The sequence below is a fragment of the Phoca vitulina genome, unplaced genomic scaffold, assembly GCF_004348235.1.
Source record: "Phoca vitulina isolate PV1807 unplaced genomic scaffold, GSC_HSeal_1.0 scaffold3, whole genome shotgun sequence".
In the NCBI taxonomy this organism is placed as follows: domain Eukaryota; kingdom Metazoa; phylum Chordata; class Mammalia; order Carnivora; family Phocidae; genus Phoca; species Phoca vitulina.
The window spans coordinates 60,035,758-60,056,513 of record NW_022589706.1 but is presented as its reverse complement, the minus strand read 5'-3'; the positions used below and the strand labels follow the sequence as shown (position 1 = coordinate 60,056,513).

Below are 20,756 nucleotides of genomic sequence, written 5' to 3'. Positions count from 1 at the left end.
TAGAGGTGGACAGTTTAATCCATCTTTTGTTTTCTAAGAGACTGAATTGCTCTTTTGGTCTGACAAATGTATGAATTACTTTTCCCTTCCCAAGAATTCTCTGATTACAGACACATATATGAGGGAAACAAAGAAATAAGTGACAATTTGAGATTTCATGAGGATAAACCTACGTGGAAGAACGGAATTTACATGTGAAAAGTTCTAATGTTGATCTTTTATGATGATAAATTTTTTAAAAGAATCCATATGCAAGAGCTACTTACTATGTAGGTAGGATTTTCCCAGCATTTGCTCTTCAGGGAATTAGAAATTGAGGCTGATATTCCTACTGTCCACTAGGGCTAATATTTTCAATGTATTAGATAATCTTTTTCTAAACTCTAGACCCGGTTTCAGACTGTTACAGATCACTGAACAGCTTGTATTTAGATTATTTAGGTGAAAGCTCCCCTGTATATCAGTGATTATTGTTTTGCTCTCATTTCTCTTCATGTTCTTTAGTTTCCATGCCTGAAAGTCAGTCTTTCAGGTGAATTTTCTCTGGGAAAGATAAATGTAAATGCACGTAATAAAACAAAAGTCTCCGTACTTTTTCTACAGCTTATGACTGCAATGTTCAAGAAGATTACAGTGACAGTAAACAACAAATAAAAGAAAGAGGCATGGAACGCTCATTTCAGAGACAAGAAGAGTTCAATTTCATTTATGCTTTCATCTATATGTCTCCACTGGATTTAACCTTTTCTTTCTCTCTCATCCCAATAGGAATACTATGACAAAGGAGATTACATTATTAGAGAGGGCGAGGAAGGAAGTACTTTCTTCATCTTAGCAAAAGGAAAGGTAAATATTAATTACAGCTTACTTAAAGTAAATCAAAAGGTCAGTTCCCATTAGTTTGGGAACTAATGCTATGGAAAATCTCTGCATTGAACAGGTGAAGGAGCTTCTGTTCAGAAGAGTCCTGTGAGGTTTGGTCTGAACACCGAGTTTGGGGGTGCAAGAGACCTGTGATGGGTACTAGCTGAGACAGTAACTTTCTTAGTGATCCTAGGCATGTTGCTTGACTTTCTTTGGACCTCTCTTCATTGTGCATAAAATAACTAGATTCTTTCTAAGATCCCTTTTATCTGAGATTCTCAATCAGCCCAAGGGTCCAAGATCAGGCTGGAAAATATTTCCATCCAATGGATGTGACAAGTGTGGGGAGAATGAACTTGGCAGTTGAGGACAACAGTGGCCAGCCATGAAGCTATAGAACGATATGGTTCCAAACTTCAATTCATATATCATAGCGCAAGTTGGTTTAGATGCTGAGGAAAATATTATGCCAGTATATATACAGTAGATCTTTTTCTTTACTTAGGTACTGAGTGGATAACATGTTACCAGTTGTTGCTATGTTGACTGTCTACAATGTTCCTCAGAGATAAAAGGCATTAGTGGAATATTGAATGACAGAGTGAAACTTGAGCACCTGCATCCATAACCTGCCTGGATTTTACAGATGTTCTTTCTTCCATGGAAAAGTTTGTCATCAGAGTCAGGCACTACCCTTTGTAAATTGACTTGTGGTTGAACTTTGACCTGGGCACCCAGTGAAGGAAAACAAGATTAACAAAATAGTTTCAAACCTCAGAAACTCTTCAACACTCAGAAACACTTTTTATCATTTCTCCCCAAACTGGACCCCATGCTTTGAAAGCATTCCGACTAATAAACAAATTACATTTATTGTTTTTTAAAATTTTAATTCATTGCAACTTCCATAAATGCTAATCAGAATGTCTAACCAACACAAAGCAACCCTCGTTATCATGTTGAATTGGCGTAATTCTAGCCACAAACAGAAATATTGAAGTTTTTGTTCGGTTCTGCCGTGGGAATTCTTAAACTCTCCTGGGCCATGGGTCACACTGAGACACCCATGAAAGTTATGACCCTTCTCCAAATCCATATTTTGCATCCAGTTTTAGAGGGTAAAGGGATTTAACAAGTCAATCATGGACACCAGATTCAAAACTCCTGATACTTAGCCTTATTCTTTTTTTTTTTTTTTTAAAGATTTTATTTATTTATTTGAGAGAGAGAGAATGAGAGAGAGAACACCTGAGAGGGGATAGGGTCAGAGGACGAAGCAGACTCCCTGCCGAGCAGGAAGCCCGATGCGAGACTCGATCCAGGGACTCCAGGATCATGACCTGAGCCGAAGGCAGTCGCTTAACCAACTGAGCCACCCAGGCGCCCACTTAGCCTTATTCTTGATTAATTTGTCAACTCTCCTTGGATTTTGAAATAATGGAAGTTCCTACAAGACCATTATTATCTGTCTCGAATATCTCTAGGAAGGAATCACTGGGTTCACATAAAAAATTTTAACTTTGAGAGGTAGGATTTGAATGGAGAATCTTTCTCTTACAGATGGGGAGTCATTTGGTTGTGTTAAATCACAGGATTTCTTGGTCCCTCCAAATGAGTTGGCTGTAGCAAGATTGTCCTAACTACTACAAAGTTAAAGCAAAGGCTTGTCTATTTCCTTATTTCAGTCAAATTTTTATAGATCCAAAGGGTCTGGTTGAATGGATATGTGTTCAGATTCTCATTTTTTTCTTTTTTCCCCTCTCTTTTTAATTGTTTAACATCGTTTAGGTAAAAGTCACCCAGAGCACAGAGGGCCATGATCAACCACAACTGATAAAAACACTGCAGAAAGGAGAATACTTTGGAGAAAAAGCTCTTATCAGGTAAATGTGTGATTTCTGTACCATACTTAAATAATTCTTTGAATGCTTTGCATGTGCAACTACTCCTTTAGAGATGTCAGATTGAGCTACCAAATTAATGTCAGCTAATATTCAGGAATTAAACAAAAATTTTAAACTGGATACTAAAAATTTCATTTTTTTAAAAGAAAGTTTTGTTCTCCTTTATTCTTTTTTTTTTTTTTTTAAAGATTTTATTTATCTGACAGAGAGAGAGCACAAGTAGGCAGAGAGGCAGGCAGAGGGAGAGGGAGAAGCAGGCTCCCCGCTGAGCAGGGAGCCCAATGTGGGACTCGATCCCAGGACCCTGGGATCATGATCTGAGCCAGTCAGATGCTGGTTAAGGCAGATGCTTAACCAATTGAGCCACCCAGGTGCCCCTAAAAATTTCATTGTTATGCATGAAATAAGTGGACTAATTTTGAACGAAAAGAAATGGGGAAAGCTTAAATTTGCTAGTGAAAATAAAATTGGTGTTCTATTAGAATCTTTAGTTGAAAAGAGTGTCAAAGAAAGAGACTAAAAACACTACATCAAAAACTAATGGTGTAATGTATGGTGATTAACATAACATAATAAAAAAAAAGAAAGACTAAAGACATGAGAATTATAATTTTCCTTTAAGAATAAGTTTTTTATATTTCCAAGGTTTGAAATATTGCCATTTTCCCCTTCTTAAAAAATTATTGAATAATGACTACATATTTTGTGTGCTTTAAAATCATTATGCCAAAAGCAATATTTCCTTAAGAATTTTTATCAGCTCATTTTACAAGTTTTAGAAACAACTCAAAATAGTGTGTATGTTGGGGAGGGGGAAAGATGGCGGAGGAGTAGGGGACCCTATTTCAACTGGTCCCCGGAATTGAGCTGGATGTCTACCAGACCACTCTGAGCACCCACGAAACCAGCCTGAGATGTAAGAAGATCTGGATCTCTACAACAGAATATCGCAGGCGGTTGGTTTTGAGGTACCAAGCGGGGAGCTGTGATTCCGCGGGCAGGTATCGGAGGATAAACGGCAGCGGGAGGGTGCCTGGCCGTGGGGATCCTACACCACCGTTGAGCGACAGCCTTGCGCCCTGCGGATGGGGCGCAGACTTGCAGACCGGTAGTGGCGGGGAAAGGACTTTAGGGCAGCCCCCGGGGTGGAAACCCAGAGCGGCGGGGTCACGCCTGCGAACTGCAGCCCCCGGGACGGAAACCCGGAGCGGCGGGGTTGCATGCGCGCAAACTGGGAGCGGCTGGCGGTTTTAGAAGCACAAAGGGCAGAGACGTGCTCCGACCTGGAGGCGGGACTGGGAGCGCTGCAGAGGGGCGCACAACCCAGGACACTGCAGTTTATAGCAGCATGGACAGAAACGGAGACGGTGTGACCTGGAGAGCTCACCGAAGAATAAGACTGCGATCTCTCTGCTCTGAGGCAGAGGGTTGGAAACGGTCTCTTCTGCTCTGACTCGCAGAGGAGACGTGGAAAGCCGCCAGGGAAAGCTGCCAGATAAAAAAGCCCCCAAAACTGATTCCCACTGAGCCCATCCCCTGCCACAGGGGTGCAGGGCAACTCCGCCCAAACAGGGTTGCCTGAGTAACAGCGTGGCAGGCCCCTCCCACAGAAGACAGGCTGGGAAAACAAGAGGCCAGCAACCCTAAGGTTCCAAGAAAACAGGTGCATCTTGCTTGGGTTCTGGTCAATAATTTGGACTCTATACATTCCCTCAAACACCCATCAACAGAATGACTAGGAGGAGGAGCCCCCAAAATAGAAAAAACTCAGAGATTATGACTTATGCTGCAGATTTACAAATGGATGCAGATATAACCAAGATGTCGGAGATGGAATTCAGGCTAGCAATTGTGAAGACAATGGCTAGAATGGAGAAATCAATTAATGGCAACATAGAGTCTCTGAGGGCAGAAATGAAAGGTGAATTGGCAGAACTTAAAAATGCTATCAATGAGATCCAACCCAATCTAGATAATCTAACAGCTAGGGTAACTGAGGCAGAAGAGAGAATAAGCGACCTGGAAGACAATATAATAGATAAAAAGGGAAAAGAGGAGGCCAGGGAAAAACAACTCAGAATCCATGAAAATAGAATCAGAGAAATAAGTGACACCATGAAGCGTTACAATGTCAGAATAATTGGAATCCCGGAGGGAGTGGAGAGAGAGAGAGGACTAGAAGATGTATTTGAGCAAATCGTAGCTGAGAACTTCCCTAATCTGGGGAATGAAACAAACATTCAAGTCCTAGAGGCAGAGAGGACCCCTTCTAAGATCAAGGAAAACAGGCCAACACCCTGGCATGTAATAGTAAAACTTGCAAATCTTAGAACCAAGGAAACCATCTTAAGGGCAGTTAGGGGGAAGAGATTCCTTACGTACAGAGGGAGGAACATCAGAATAATGTCAGACCTATCCACAGAGACCTGGCTAGCCAGAAAGGCCTGGCAAGACACATTCAGGGTACAAAATGAGAAGAACATGCAGCCAAGAATACTTTATCCAGCAAGGCTTTCATTTAGAATGGATGGAGAGATGCAGAGCTTCCACGACTGGCAGAAACTGAAAGAATATGTGACCACTAAGCCGGCCCTGCAAGAAATATTAAGGGGGATTCTATAAAAGGAGAAAGACCCCAAGAGAAATATACAACAGAAATTTACAGGAACAATCTATAAAAACAACGCCTTCACAGGCAACATGATGACAATTAATTCATATCTTTCAATAATCACTCTCAACGTGAATGGCCTAAATGCTCCCATAAAACGGCACAGGGTTGCAGATTGGATAGAAAGACAGTACCCATCTATAGGCTGTGTACAAGAGACTCATTTTGAACCTAAAGATACATCCAGACTGAAAGTGAAGGGATGGAGATCCATCTTCCATGCAAGCGGACCTCAAAAGAAAGCTGGGGTAGCAATTCTTATATCAGACAAATTAGATTTTAAACTAAAGTCTGTAAGTAGAGACACAGAAGGACACTATATCATTCTTAAAGGGTCTATCCAACAAGAAGATCTAACAACTGTAAATATCTATGCCCCCAACATGGGAGCAGCCATCTATATAAGCCAACTGTTAACCAAAATAGAGTCATATTGATAACAGTACGTTAATTGTAGGAGACCTCAATACTCCACTCGCAGCAATGGACAGATCATCTAAGCAGAAAATCAACAAGGAAACAAGAGCTTTGAATGATACATTGGACCAGATGGACCTCATAGATATTTACAGAACATTCCACCCTAAAACAACAGAATACTCATTCTTCTCGAGCGCACATGGAACTTTCTCCAGAATAGACCATATACTGGGTCACAAATCAGGTCTCAACCAATACCAGAAGATTGAGATTATTCCCTGCATATTCTCAGACCACAATGCTCTAAAACTGGAACTCAATCACAAGAAAAAATTTGGCAGCAATTCAAACACTTGGAAGCTAAAGACCACTCTGCTCAAGAATGTTTGGGTCAACCAAGAAATCAAAGAAGAACTTAAACAATTCATGGAAATCAATGAGAATGAAAACATATCGGTCCAAAACCTATGGGATACTGCAAAGGCAGTCCTAAGGGGGAAATACATAGCCATCCAAGCCTCACTCAAAAAAATAGAAAAATCCAGAATTCACCAACTAACTCTACACCTTAAAGAACTAGAGAAAAAGCAACAAATGAAGCCTAAGCCATGCATTAGAAGAGAAATAATTAAAATTAGAGCAGAAATCAATGAATTAGAAACCAGAAACACAGTAGATCAGATCAACGAAACTAGAAGTTGGTTCTTTGAAAGTATTAATAAGATTGATAAACCATTGGCCAGACTTATCCAAAAGAAAAGAGAAAGGACCCAAATTAATAAAATATGAATGAAAGGGGAGAGATCATGACTAACACCAAGGAAATAGAAACAATTATTAGAAATTATTATCAACAACTATATGCCAATAAACTGAGCAATCTGGATGAAATGGAGGCCTTCCTGGAAACCTATAAGCTGCCAACACTGAAACAGGGAGAAACTGACAACCTGAATAGGCCAATAACCAGTAACGAGATGGAAGCAGTGATCAAAAACCTCCCAAAAAACAAGAGTCCAGGGCCTGATGGATTCCCTGGGGAATTCTACCAAACATTCAAAGAAGAAATAATACCTATTCTCCTGAAGCTGTTTCAAAAAATAGAAACAGAAGGAAAACTTCCAAACTCATTCTATGAAGCCAGCATTACCTTAATCCCCAAACCAGGCAAAGACCCCATCAAAAAGGAGAATTTCAGACCGATATCCCTGATGAATATGGATTCCAAAATCCTCAACAAAATCCTAGCTAATAGGATCCAACAATACATTAAAAGGATCATCCACCACGACCAAGTGGGATTTATCCCCGGGATGCAAGGGTGGTTCAACATTCGCAAATCAATCAATGTGATAGAACACATTAATAAGAAGAGGGAGAAGAACCATATGGTCCTCTCAATTGATGCAGAAAAAGCATTTGACAAAATACAACATCCTTTCCTGATTAAAACTCTCCAGAGTATAGGGATAGAGGGAACATTCCTCAAGCTCATAAAATCCATCTATGAAAAACCCACAGTGAATATCATCCTCAATGGGAAAAAGCTGAGAGCCTTTCCCTTAAGATCAGGAACACATCAAGGATGCCCACTCTCGCCACTATTGTTCAACATAGTAGTAGAAGTCCTAGCAACAGCAGTCAGACAACAAAAAGAAATAAAAGGTATTCAAATTGGCAAAGAAGAAGTCAAACTCTCTCTTTTCGCAGACGACATGATACTTTATGTGGAAAACCCAAAAGACTCCGCTCCCAAATTACTGGAACTCATCCAGCAATTCAGTAATGTGGCAGGATACAAAATCAATGCACAGAAATCAGTTGCTTTCTTATACACTAACAACGCAATTGTAGAAAGAGAAATTAGAGAAACGATTCCATTTACAATAGCACCAAAAACCATAAGATAACTCGGAATAAACCTAACCAAAGAGGTAAAGGATCTATACTCTAGGAACTACAAAACACTCATGAAAGAAATTGAAGAAGACACAAAAAGATGGAAAAATATTCCATGCTCATGGATCGGAAGAATAAACATTGTTGAAATGTCTATGCTACCCAGAGCAATCTATACCTTCAATGCCATCCCAATCAAAATTCCAATGACAGTTTTCAGAGTGCTGGAACAAGCAATCCTAAAATTTGTATGGAATCAGAAAAGACCCCGAATCGCCAAGGAAATGTTGAAAAAGAAAAACAAAGCTGGGGGCATCACGTTGCCCGATTTCAAGCTATATTACAAAGCTGTGATCACCAAGACAGCATGGTACTGGCACAAAAACAAACATATAGACCAATGGAACAGAATAGAGAACCCGGATATGGACCCTCAACTCTATGGTCAAATAATCTTTGACAAAGCAGGAAAAAACATGCAATGGAAAAAAGACAGTCTCTTCAATAAATGGTGCTGGGAAAATTGGACAGCCACATGCAGAAGAATGAAACTCGACCATTCTCTAACACCATTCACAAAGATAAACTCAAAGTGGATGAAAGACCTCAATGTGAGACAGGAATCCATCAAAATCCTAGAAGAGAACATAGGCAGTAACCTCTTTGACATCGCCCACAGCAACTTCTTTCAAGATACATCTCCAAAAGCTAGTGAAACAAAAGCAAAAATGAACTTTTGGGACTTCATCAAGATAAAAAGCTTCTGCACAGCAAAGGAAACAGTCAACAAAACAAAGAGGCAACCGACAGAATGGGAGAAGATATTTGCAAATGACACTACAGATAAAGGGCTGGTATCCAAGATCTATAAAGAACTTCTCAAACTCAACACCCAAAAAACAAATAATCAAGTCAAAAAGTGGGCAGAAGATATGAAAAGACACTTCTCTGAAGAAGACCTACAAATGGCTAACAGACACATGGAAAAATGTTCATCATCATCAGCTATCAGGAAATCCAAATCAAAACCACACTGAGATACCACCTTACACCAGTTAGAATGGCAAAAATGGACAGGGAAAGAAACAACAAACGTTGGAGAGGTTGTGGAGAGAGGGCAACCCTCTTACACTGTTGGTGGGAATGCAAGTTGGTACAGCCACTTTGGAAAACAGTGTGGAGGGTCCTCAAAAATTTAAAAATAGAGCTACTCTATGACGCAGCAATTGCACTCCTGGGTATTTATCCCAAAGACACAGATGTAGTGAAAAGAAGGGCCATATGCACCCCAATGTTCATAGCAGCAATGTCCACAATAGCCAAACTGTGGAAAGAGCCCAGATGGCCTTCAACAGATGAATGGATAAAGAAGATGTGGTCCATATACACAATGGAATATTACTCAGCCATCAGGAAAGATGAATACCCAACTTTTACATCAACATGGATGGGACTGGAGGAGTTTATGCTAAGTGAAATAAGTCAAGCAGAGAAAGTCAATTATCATATGGTTTCACTTATTTGTGGAACATAAGGAATAGCATGGAGGACATTAGGAGAAGGAAGGGAAAAATGGGGGGGAGGGAATTGGAGGGAGAGATGAACCATGAAGGACTATGGACTCTGAGAAACAAACAGGGTTTTAAAGGGGATGGGGGAGGGGGGATTGGTTAGCCCGGTGATGAGTATTAAGGAGGGCACGTACTGCATGGAGCACTGGGTGTTATACGAAAACAATGGATCGTGGATCACCACATCAAAAACCAATGATGTATTGTATGGTGACTAACATAACATAATAAAATTAAAAAAAATAAATTAATTAAAAAAAATAGTGTGTATGAAACTTCTACCTGAACCTTACGTCTTTTGATGGATGAGGTTATCTACTCTTAATCTAACTTATGGAAGAAATATTTATAAAGATCAAAAAATGTCTCAGGAGACACTGTGTACTTCCTGGGACTCAGAAAACAACCTCAAGTAAAAAAAACAACAACACATTTTCTTAAATATAAATGATTTTAGGGGCACCTGGGTGGCTCAGTCATTGGGCATCTGCCTTCGGCTCAGGTTGTGATCCCAGGGTACTGGGATCGAGTCCCACATTGGGCTCTCCGCTCTGCGGGAAGCCTGCTTCTCCCTCCCCCACTCCCCCTGCTTGTGTTCCCTCTCTTGCTGTGTCTCTCTCTCTGTCAAATAAATAAATAAAAATCTTTAAAAAAAATAAATAACTTTATAAAAGATCAAATTAGAGTTTTGAATTGCTTCTCGTCCTTTTGACTAAGATCAAGTGTAGAGTTTTGAGCAATACTTTTTTTGGAGTTACATATGTTTTTAAAGGACTATTTGAAATTAGTTGAGACATCACTTAAACTTTATGTTATTACTAAATGGTTTTTATTTCCAATTTGTGCTTATAGAAACGAGTATTATTTCTGTTCACTTTCTTCCTTTTAAATTTTTGTCATGACATGCCAGTTTTCTGATTTGTATGTGATGATAATATTAAGTATAGAGCAAAGAAAAGGTGTTCATAAATTACTGGGAGACAAATTTGATTATTTAAAAATTATGAAGCTCTTATTTTTAATGGAAAAACTGTTTAAACTTAGTAAGTTAGATTATGGTTATTTTGTAAACAATTTAAAAATGGAATTTAAAGACAAGCTAAAATGTTTTTTTCCCATTTTCTAGCTCGTAATTAACTTGTTTCAACAACAGGGAAATTGTCCTTTTTAATTTTTTTGGTTGTGACAATATGAATAGGTTCATGTAATATAATTATGTAATATTGTTATTCAAAACTTCAATGTATTTGTTCTTAACATTACTAGATTCTTTTTCTCATACCTCCAAAAAAAAACAACTAAAGTTTGAAAGTGCAGAGAATTTTATAAATGCACCATAAGAGTCAAAGAGCTCTTGAAAGAAATACGCTGTCTGATTTTGCTGGACCTGAAATAATTTATGCTATATGTTGCAGCCAGCCAATTATAGTGTTTTCCCATGAGAAACATGGGAATTTGTATTTAATATAGATACCCAACTCCCCAGGCATTTGGAAGCATAAAGCTAAAATCAAGGAAAAGGAGCATTGGATACAAATATTTTTACATTTTTGTTCATTTCTTTGCTATCACTTTCTAGGGCCACTGATGGTGACTCAATATTCCTTATAGTCTGTGTATTTCAGGGACTTGACATTAATTAGTCCCAGGAGTTCTTGCAACATTTTATGGGCAAAAATTTATCCATGGCACTTACACAGTTATTATGAAAGAAACATATGTGTATTTATAAACCCTAATATTTATAAAGTGTTTGCAGAGAATATTCCTAGTCAGTCTTGACACTGACAAGTGAAAAGGATGCCATACCTTTGTTTTTCTGAACTCACAAATCAAATTGGCTCATATCTAAGATCATATGTATATGCATATGTATGTGTATATGTATATCTATCTCTACATACAGATATAGATGTCTACACACATACAAGTTGAGTACAGGCTACCCAGCTCTCAGCTCAAAAGCTCATCAAGCTGGAATGTTTTCACTAATGTCTTCTAGCAAGGACCCTATAAATTTGGGAGGAACTATGGGTTATATCAGAAGGACCCTGGATATTAGCTATGTGGATAAGGGACTTCTTTGGAATGAGAAATGGGTCACCAAGTTTTTCCTATTCCATCACTAAGGGAGGAAGAAGGAACTATATATATACTTTGTGTGATGCCATTTTTGATGAAGATGCTTAGAGCAGTCTCAGTCTCCTTGTTCCTCCCAGTTACCTTAAATGAATCTCACAGCACTGGGTACCATCTGGGTGTACCATTTTTCAGTGTCTTTAGTTTGTAACTTATAGAGGAGGAAACTAATACAAATAAAGGTCTCTCAAGAAATACTTTACCCAGTGCTTGGCCTATTGGTATCCTTTAGGTCATTAAGTTTACAGTCATTAGGTCATATGTCATAATTCATTGTATCTAGGATATCAATTGTGAGATGCATCAATTATATTATGTACCCTTGAGAAAGAAAGACAGTGCTATTAATTACAATATGATTCATCATCAATTGTAGGACATGCTCTGATTTCAGAGATTTTAGTGGAAAATGTACATCTTAGGCTTTATGAAATTAAAGTATTTTCGTGTTTATTTAAATCATTGGGTGATATGGTACTCAAAACACTTTCTTTGGGCTTTATTCTTGATTGTTTTTTTTTTATTCTATGTTAATTACTTGAATGTTTTCCCAGTAAATTTTTTTGATCTGTTAATTTCAGTTTTGGCTGCTTATAATTAGCAATTCCCACTTGATCACAGGAGAGGTATTTTATTTTGTCTGAAACAAAGCCCAGAAGGAGATTCCATAGACAGTCACAGTCACTGATTCCTCTCTGTTCCCAGTGCAGTTATCTTGTCTGAATTCCTTGCATACGTAACCTTTATTGGGACACATTTCCAGTCCTTTTTTGGAAAGGGATGGAGTATACGTTATGATGTTAAAAAAAAAAAAAAAAAAGCAGTCTTTGGAAGGTTTAAGTGATGGTGTTTCATAAAAAAGTAGATTCTCTAATAAAAATGGATGTTTAATTTCTAACGGTGGAAAATTGACTTCCCTGTTTCTGTCTGCAGTGAGGATGTCAGATCAGCTAACATTATTGCTGAAGAAAATGATGTGGCATGCCTAGTTATAGATCGAGAGTGAGTATGCTGATGTTGTCGGAGAAGGTAGGCTGCGGCCACCTTTGAAGACTTGGCCTTCTGTTACTCCAAGGGCCCATCTGTCTTCTCATTCATCATCACTTAGAAATGCTGGCCAATCCTCAGCTGCGAGTACATTCTATTAAAATTCATGGGGAGGAACTGGGCCTTCTGATCTGAATCTGTCTGGGGTAGTGGTAGATGCTTGCAGGCTAAATATTTTGTGTGCAAAGTTTGTACATAAATATCAATGATAGACTGATTTAAATTCTTCATCTTCCAGAGGAATAAGCTTATTAGTACTCTTGGATTTTTTTCCCAACACAATATAGTGAACAATTCCATAATTTATTTCTAAAATGCTCTAAGCAGTCAAAAATTTTTTTGAATAAAACCTATCTCTCTTGAACATAATATAAAATAGCCATTAGCTCTACATATTTCCAGAGAAGGTTTAATTTAACATTTGTAGTAAGTTGCAAGTGGTGTGTGTTAATATTAATCTCTAAATGTCTCAGGTTGTTTTTCAGAAAAAGTCTTACCTTGTGTCCTTAATTCATTTCAAATCATATTTGAATCTGGCCCTTCGGGTCTCTCATTAATCAGTTGTAGGTTTACTGATTTTCTAGATATAATAAAGGAAATTCAAATATACCAAAGCTAGGCCATTGTCTAAGAAATGTCTTAGTGTAGTCAAAGAAATAGGGCATACTCATATGAAATATTAGCAAAAAATAGTAAAATGATAAGAAATATCACAAGGGAGTATGTAGTTGATTGCTAATTGAACATAACATTCATATTGAACATAGAATTATGGAGATTTAGAACTGGAAAGAACTTTAGAATATTTAAAAAATCTTTGTATTATGGAAAATTTCACATATATTAAAAAGCAGACAGGATAGTATTATGAACCCCATAATGCAAGTTCAAAAATTATCAATTAATGCCTTATCTGTATCACTTTGCTACCCCCTCCCTGCCTTCTCCATACTATTTTCAAGCAAATTCCAAACATAAAATTATTTCATCTATAGATTTTAGTAGCATCTCTAAAAGATAAATGTTACTTAAAATACATGACCACAATAACATTAACACACCCAGTTAGCAATAATTCTTTTTTATTTATTATTTGTAATCAAGATATAATTGATACATAACTTTAAATTACTTTTAGGTGTGCAACATAATGATTTGAAAGATGTGTATATTGCAAAATGACCACTGCAGTCAGTCTAGTTAGCATCCATCACCACACATAGAACAATAATTCTTAATATCACTTCAAATTATTTTAATCTCTCTCTCATGGATAAGAAGAGGAAGTCCCGGATCGGTAAAGAGTTGCCCCAGCATTGCCATCTGTGATGGAGCACAGATTTCTCTCAGAGTTCTTTCCACTGTGCCATTTGGCTCCCATAGCATGTGTTCAGAAAGAGGAGTGGGCAAGGTTTTTTTTTTTAGGTGAGGAAATGGTGCTTAAAAATTAATAGGAATTTTTCAGGCAAATGGGAAATGTAGAAGTCTCTCCAGGTGAAGTATAACTTAAAAACAAAGGCATGGGGGCCAGAAAGTGCAAAATATGTTCAGATAAAGGTAATCTTTGGATGCCAGCTCACAAATGGAAAATATATTGGTACAGTATTGTCCTGATAATGCATTGTTTTGTGTATGAGTTCATTAAAATTATATGCATGCACTAAATAGCATTAGCTGTGCAGTAGAATCTTATAAATTGCTTTGAAACTCTGGGACTAAAAATATGACAAAAAGGAAGAACTCCTTTCCTTTTTCTTCATTGTAACCACACAAGCAAGTTTTTATACAATATCTCATGTATTCATAATCCCCGAAAAGGATGCAAGGATTTTGTAGAGTTTATATATTATTTGGAAGTTTATAATTTTAAAATGTTCCATTTACATGTATACAGCTGAGATTCTGTAGTGTACAGAGTATTGTATTAGGCTCGAGACTTAAAAAATTACATGAATTTATTCTATGGGTGAGAAAAGCTGAATATCAGGTATGACCAGGTTGACCTACATCCTGGATTTCCTGGATAGTTCTTGTTGTCCCAGCATATTTGTTATTGGCACCACCTTTCACTCTGAAAAGTATTCAGCTTGAATGGCGAATTATATCATCATCATAGTTATGACTAATAGACTAGGTTAAGATCCCATGATAATTCTCCCACAGTATCCTATATACCCTTATATCATCATTCACATTATACTTAATTGCTTTATTTAACATCTGTCTTCCCAGTCTTCTGTAAGCTTCATGAGAACAGAAACATTTTCTTGTTCACTGCTTTTGCAAGGCCAGCAAATGACCTAGTCCTTGGCAGACGGGAAGGGCTCCACATGTTGGCTGAATAAAGGGCACCATCCTTGCAATGAAATGTAGTGACTGAAAGCCTTTGGCTCTTTATTTCTTCTTTCCTAATGCATTGTTTTCAAAATGCATAGAATGAATACATTGCAAGGAGGAGAGTTAGTTTTCCTATTTTTAGAATGTAATAAAATGTGCAAAATGGCAGTAGCTCTGAATATGTGGGGAGTGTTATTTGTGACATCTCCATCATTGGTTGTTGGGATAGCTCTCAAAGGAAGTGATTACATCTCATGCTGTACCATCAAAGTGATTATAGGCTGTTTGTTACAGCTAGCATGTTGTAGCCATTTAAATTTGCTTTAACTTGAGTTTGTGAAGAATTTCTAGGGACCTGGGATGCCCGTGTAAGCCTACATTTTAAACATGAGATTTGTTTACGGTACTTTAATTAGTTTAACAGCAGGCCAATAATGGTGACATAGAATAAATAAAAGCAAAATAAAGTACAAGAAGTATTTCTCTTTTACTTGAAAATTTCAACTATTGGAAATTTGAAATTTCATGGCAATACTCTTGTTTCTCACTGCTCTACAGTCAATGAAGGACAGTCCACAGAGGAGGATAGAAAAGAGGGCAGAGTAGATCTGAAGGGAAAAATGGAAAATACCCAGCATGGTATATAAGATCTGCTTAATAATGGAAATGTAGGTTGGTGGCCAGTTCAATGTGGGTAGAGGTCTTCAGGGCTAGGCAGGCAACAGATGGCAACAGTACAGTAATGAGACGGGTCTGGTTTATTAGTTCTAGGTGTTTTGAGGTCAATTTTCATTCCTTTCATTTTGCTATGCTCAGGTGCTTAAGATTCAGCAAGATTAAAGCATAGTTTCTAGAAGGATACTATTTTGCAGTAAGGAAGAGAACTACTCTAAAAATCACAAATTGAGGTAGATTGTCTAGTGTAGGGATGGGGAAGCATTGAAAAGATAATCAAGAAAATATATTTCACTTGGTGAGGAAGGCGATTCTTTATTTCTCATGGGCAAGGCTGTGATTAAGAATTCCCACAAACAATGTAGTGAAATTAGATGACACCACACACGTCTGATTTGTGGAGGCGAGAGTGGTCAAGGGAAGATGTTGGCTGAGCCTCAGAGAACCACTGAGATAAAGTAAAAAAAAAAATGGATTTAATTATGAAGGAATGTAAAATGAGGAGTATTATCAAGGGAAAAGAAAAGAAAAATTTTCTCCTTGAGGAGCAAGATGGTGGAGGAGTAGGAGACCTTAATTTCGTCTGGTCCCAGGAATTCAGCTAGATATGGATCAAACCATTCTGAACACCTACGAACTCAACAGGAGATCGAAGAAAAGAATAGCAGCAACTCTCTGAACAGAGAAGCGACCACTTTCTGGAAGGTAGGACGTGCAGAGAAGTGAATCCGAGGCGATATTCGGGAGGATAGATGGCGGGGGAGGGAGCCTCCATCAGCCGCTACCAGCAAGTGATAGAGCTGCGGAGCACAAAATCGGAACTTTTAGAAGTCAGCTCCGCTGAGGGACGTTGCTCCGGTGGCTAATCGGGGGGTTGGAACCCTCACTGGGACAGTGTGGTCTCAGGACCCTCGGGGTCACAGAAAGACCGGGGGTGCCTGAGTGCGGCAGAGCTCCCAGGTATCAGAGCGGGGAAGCCGGCTGCGGAAACGGAGCCAAGGAGTGGGCTCTAGCTCGGGGTTGCCATAAACCGTGGTCCACGGCACAGTCAGGCCACTGCTCTTCCAGCAGGGGACCCAACAAGCGACAGAACCGGGGAAACTCCCCTTCCTTCTCGGGGAGGAGCGGTGCGGGAGTGCACCACAGGGATCGGCTGGGTTTGGAGACTCCACACGGGGTCGTGTGCCAGAGATAGAAATGCTCGGTCACAGGCTGGGTGAGCACGGAGTGCAGCTGGAGACCGGGGAGATGGGAGTGAGTGACTGCTTTTCTCTGGAGGCGCACTGAGGAGTGGGGCCCTGAGTTCTCGGCTCCTCCAGGGCAGAGATTGGGAGGCCGCCATTTTCACGCTCGTCCTCCAAAGCTGTACGGAAAGCTTGCAGGGAACAAAAGCTCCCGAGAGCAAACCCGAGCAGATTACTTAGCCCGGGACCGGCAAGGGCAGGGCAATTCCGCCTCCGGCAAAGACATTTGGGAACCACGGCAACAGGCCCCTCCCCCAGAAGATCAGCAAGAACAGCCAGCCAAGACCAAGTTTACTGATCAATGAGAACGGCAGAACTCCAGCACTAGGGGAATACTGCACATAGAATTCATGGCTTTTTCCCCATGATTCTTTAGTCTTTCAAAGTAAATTTTCTTAATTTTCTTTTTTTCTTTTCTTTTTTTTTTTTTGGATTTTTCTTTTTCCCTTTTTCAAACAACATCTTATCACTCCCCTTTTTAAAAAATCTTTTTTTATTTTTCATTTTTAGAGTCATATTCTATTCCCTTCATAGTAGTTAACCTTATTTTTGGTATATATATATAAGTTGTTCTCTCTTTAAAATTTGGGGATTTAGTTTCTTCTAATAGACCAAAATATACCCTAAATCTCTAGTGTATGGCTTTGTTCTAGTCTCCTGCCTGATCACATTCTCTCCCTTTTTTTTTAATCCTCTTTTTTCTTTTTTCAACCAACTTCTTATCAATTCCTTTTATAAAATCTTTTATAATTTTCATCTTTAAAGTCATAGTCCATCCCTTCATCGTATTTACCCTTATTTTTGTACATTATATTATGTAAGTTTCTCTTTCTTTAAAATTTTGGGAGGCACTTTCTTCTAACAGACCAAAATACGCCCCAAATCTAGTGTGTGGCACTGATCTATGCACCAGCCTGATCATATTTGATCATATTCTGGTTTTTTTGTTGTTGTTCTTTTTTATTTATCCTTTTCTTTTTCTTTTTTCTTTCTTTCCCTTTCTTTTCCCCCGGTTTCAGGTCTCTTCTGATTTGTTTAGTGTATATTTTTCTGGGGTCATTATTACCCTGTTCACATTTTGTTCTCTCATTCATCTATTCTCCTCTGGACAAAATGACAAGATGGAAAAAAATCACCTCAAAAAAAAGAACAAGAGGCAGTACCTACTGCCAGGACCTAATCAATATGGACATTAGTAAGATGTCAGAACTAGAGTTCAGAATGACGATTTTAAAGATACTAGCTGGGCTTGAAAAAGCATGGAAGTTATTAGAGAAACCCTTTCTGGAGAAATAAAAGAACTAAAATCTAACCAAGTTGAAATCAAAAAGGTTATTAATGAGGTGCAATAAAAAATGGAGGCTCTAACTGCTAGGATAAATGAGGCAGAAGAGAGAATTAGTGATATAGAAGACCAAATGATGGAAAATAAAGAAGCTGAGAAAAAGAGAGATAAACAACTATTGGATCACGAGGGCAGAATTCGAGAGATAAGTGATACCATAAGAAGAAACAATATTAGCATAATTGGGATCCCAGAAGAAGAAGAAAGAGGGTCAGAAGGTATATTGGAGGAAATCATATCAGAGAACTTCCCTAATTTGGGGAAGGAAACAGGCATCAAAATCCAGCAGGCACAGACCCCCCCTCAAAATCAATAAAAATAGGTCAACACCCTGACATCTAATAGTAAAACTTAGGAGTCTCAGAGACAAAGAGAAAATCCTGAAAGCAGCTCAGGACAAGAGATCTGTAACCTACAATGGTAGAAACATTAGATTGGCAACAGACCTATCCACAGAGACCTGGCATGCCAGAAAGGACTGGCATGATATATTCAGAGCACTAAATGAGAAAAATATGCAGCCAAGAATACTATATCCAGCTAGGCTGTCACTGAAAATAGAAGGAGAGATAAAAAGCTTCCAGGACAAACAAAACTAAAGGAATTTGCAAACACGAAACCAGCCCTACAAGAAATATTGAAAGGGGTCCTCTAAGCAAAGAGAGAGCCTAAAAGTAACATAGACCAGAAAGGAACACAGACAATATACAGTAACAGTCACCTTACAGGCAATACAGTGGCACTAAATTCATATCTTTCAGTAGTTACCCTGAATGTAAATGGGCTAAATGCCCCAATCAAAAGACACAGGGTATCAGATTGGATGAAAAAATAAGACCCATCGATATGCTGTCTGCAAGAGACTCATTTTAGACCCAAAGACACCTCCAGATTGAAAGTGAGGGGGTGGAAAACCATTTACCATGCTAATGGACACCAAAAGAAAGCTGGGGTGGCAATCCTTGTATCAGACAAATTAGAAATAAAAGACATCCGAATCAGCAAAGAAGAAGTCAAACTCTCACTCTTTGCAGATGATATGATACTTTATGTGGAAAACCCAAATGATTCCACCCCAAAACTGCTAGAACTCATACAGGAATTCAGTAAAATGGCAGGATATAAAATCAATGCACAGAAATCAGTGGCATTCCTATACACCAACAAGACAGAAAAAAGAGAAATTAAGGAGTCGATCCCATTTACAATTGCACCCCAAACCATAAGATACCTAGGAATAAATCTAACCAAAGAGGCAAAGAATCTGTACTCAGAAAACTATAAAATACTCATGAAAGAAATTGAGGAAGACACAAAGAAATGGAAAAACGTTCCATGCTTATGGATTGGAATAACAAATATTGTGAAGTTGTCAATGCTACCTAGAGCAATCTACACATTTAATGCAATCCCTATCAAAATACCATCCACTTTTTTCAAAGAAATGGAACAAATAATCCTAAAATTTGTATGGAACCAGAAAAGACCCCTAATAGCCAGAGGAATGTTGAAAAAGAAAAGTAAAGCTGGTGGCATCATAATTCCAGACTTCAAGCTCTATTACAAAGCTGTCATCATTAAGACAGTATGGGACTGGCACAAAAACAGACACATAGATCAGTGGAACAGAATAGAGAGCCCAGAAATGGACCCTCAACTCTATGGTCAACTAATCTTTGACAAAGCAGGAAAGAATGTCCAATGGAAAAAAGACAGTCTCTTCAACAAATGGTGTTGGGAAAATTGGACAGCCACGTGCAGAAGAATGAAACTGGACCATTTCCTTACACCACACACAAAAATAGACTCAAAATGTTTGAAAGACCTGAATGTGAGACAGGAGTCCATCAAAATCCTAAAGGAGAACACAGGCAGCAACCTCTTCGACCTCAGCCGCAGCAACTTCTTCCTAGAAACATCGCCAAAGGCAAGGGAAGCAAGGACAAAAATGAGCTATTGGGACTTCATCAAGATAAAAAGCTTTTGCACAGCAGAGGAAACAGTCAACAAAACCAAAAGACAACTGACAGAATGGGAGAAGATATTTGCAAATGACATCTCAGATAAAGGGCTAGTATCCAAAATCTATAAAGAACTTCTTAAACTCAATACCCAAAAAACAAATGATCCAATCAAGAAATGGGCAGAAGACATGAACAGACATTTGTCCAAAGAAGACATCCAAATGGCCAACAGACACATGAAAAAGTGCTCAACATCCCTCGGCATCAGGGAAATCCAAATCAAAACCTCAGTGAGATACCACCTCACACCAGTCAGAATGGCTAAAATTAACAAGTCAGGAAACGACAGATGTTGGCGAGAATGTAGAGAAAGGGGAACCCTCCTACACTGTTGGTGGGAATGCAAGCTGGTGCAGTCACTCTGGAAAACAGTATGGAAGTTCCTCAAAAAGTTGAAAATAGAGCTACCATACGACCCAGCAATTGAACTACTGGGTATTTACCCCAAAGATACAAATGTAGGGATCCGAAAGGGTACATGCACCCTGATGTTTATAGCAGCAATGTCCACAATAGCCAAACTATGGAAAGAGCCAAGATGTCCATCGATAGACGAATGGATAAAGAAAATGTGGCATATATATATACATATATGTGTGTGTGTGTGTGTGTGTGT

The 20,756-nt window shown here is 38.7% G+C and overlaps 1 protein-coding gene across 2 annotated transcripts in view; it reads left to right on the top strand.

Moving 5' to 3' along the window:
- Positions 1–20,756, top strand: part of PRKG2 (protein kinase cGMP-dependent 2) — a 107,448-nt gene that overhangs the window by 48,258 nt on the left and 38,434 nt on the right. The window contains exons 7-9 of one of the 2 annotated variants that reach the window (XM_032400622.1): positions 769–846; positions 2,653–2,747; positions 12,402–12,470. In XM_032400622.1, the coding sequence (XP_032256513.1) occupies positions 769–846; positions 2,653–2,747; positions 12,402–12,470 (242 nt within the window). The remainder of the gene's footprint in view (positions 1–768; positions 847–2,652; positions 2,748–12,401; positions 12,471–20,756) is intronic. The other variant, XM_032400625.1, reaches the window with a different exon arrangement.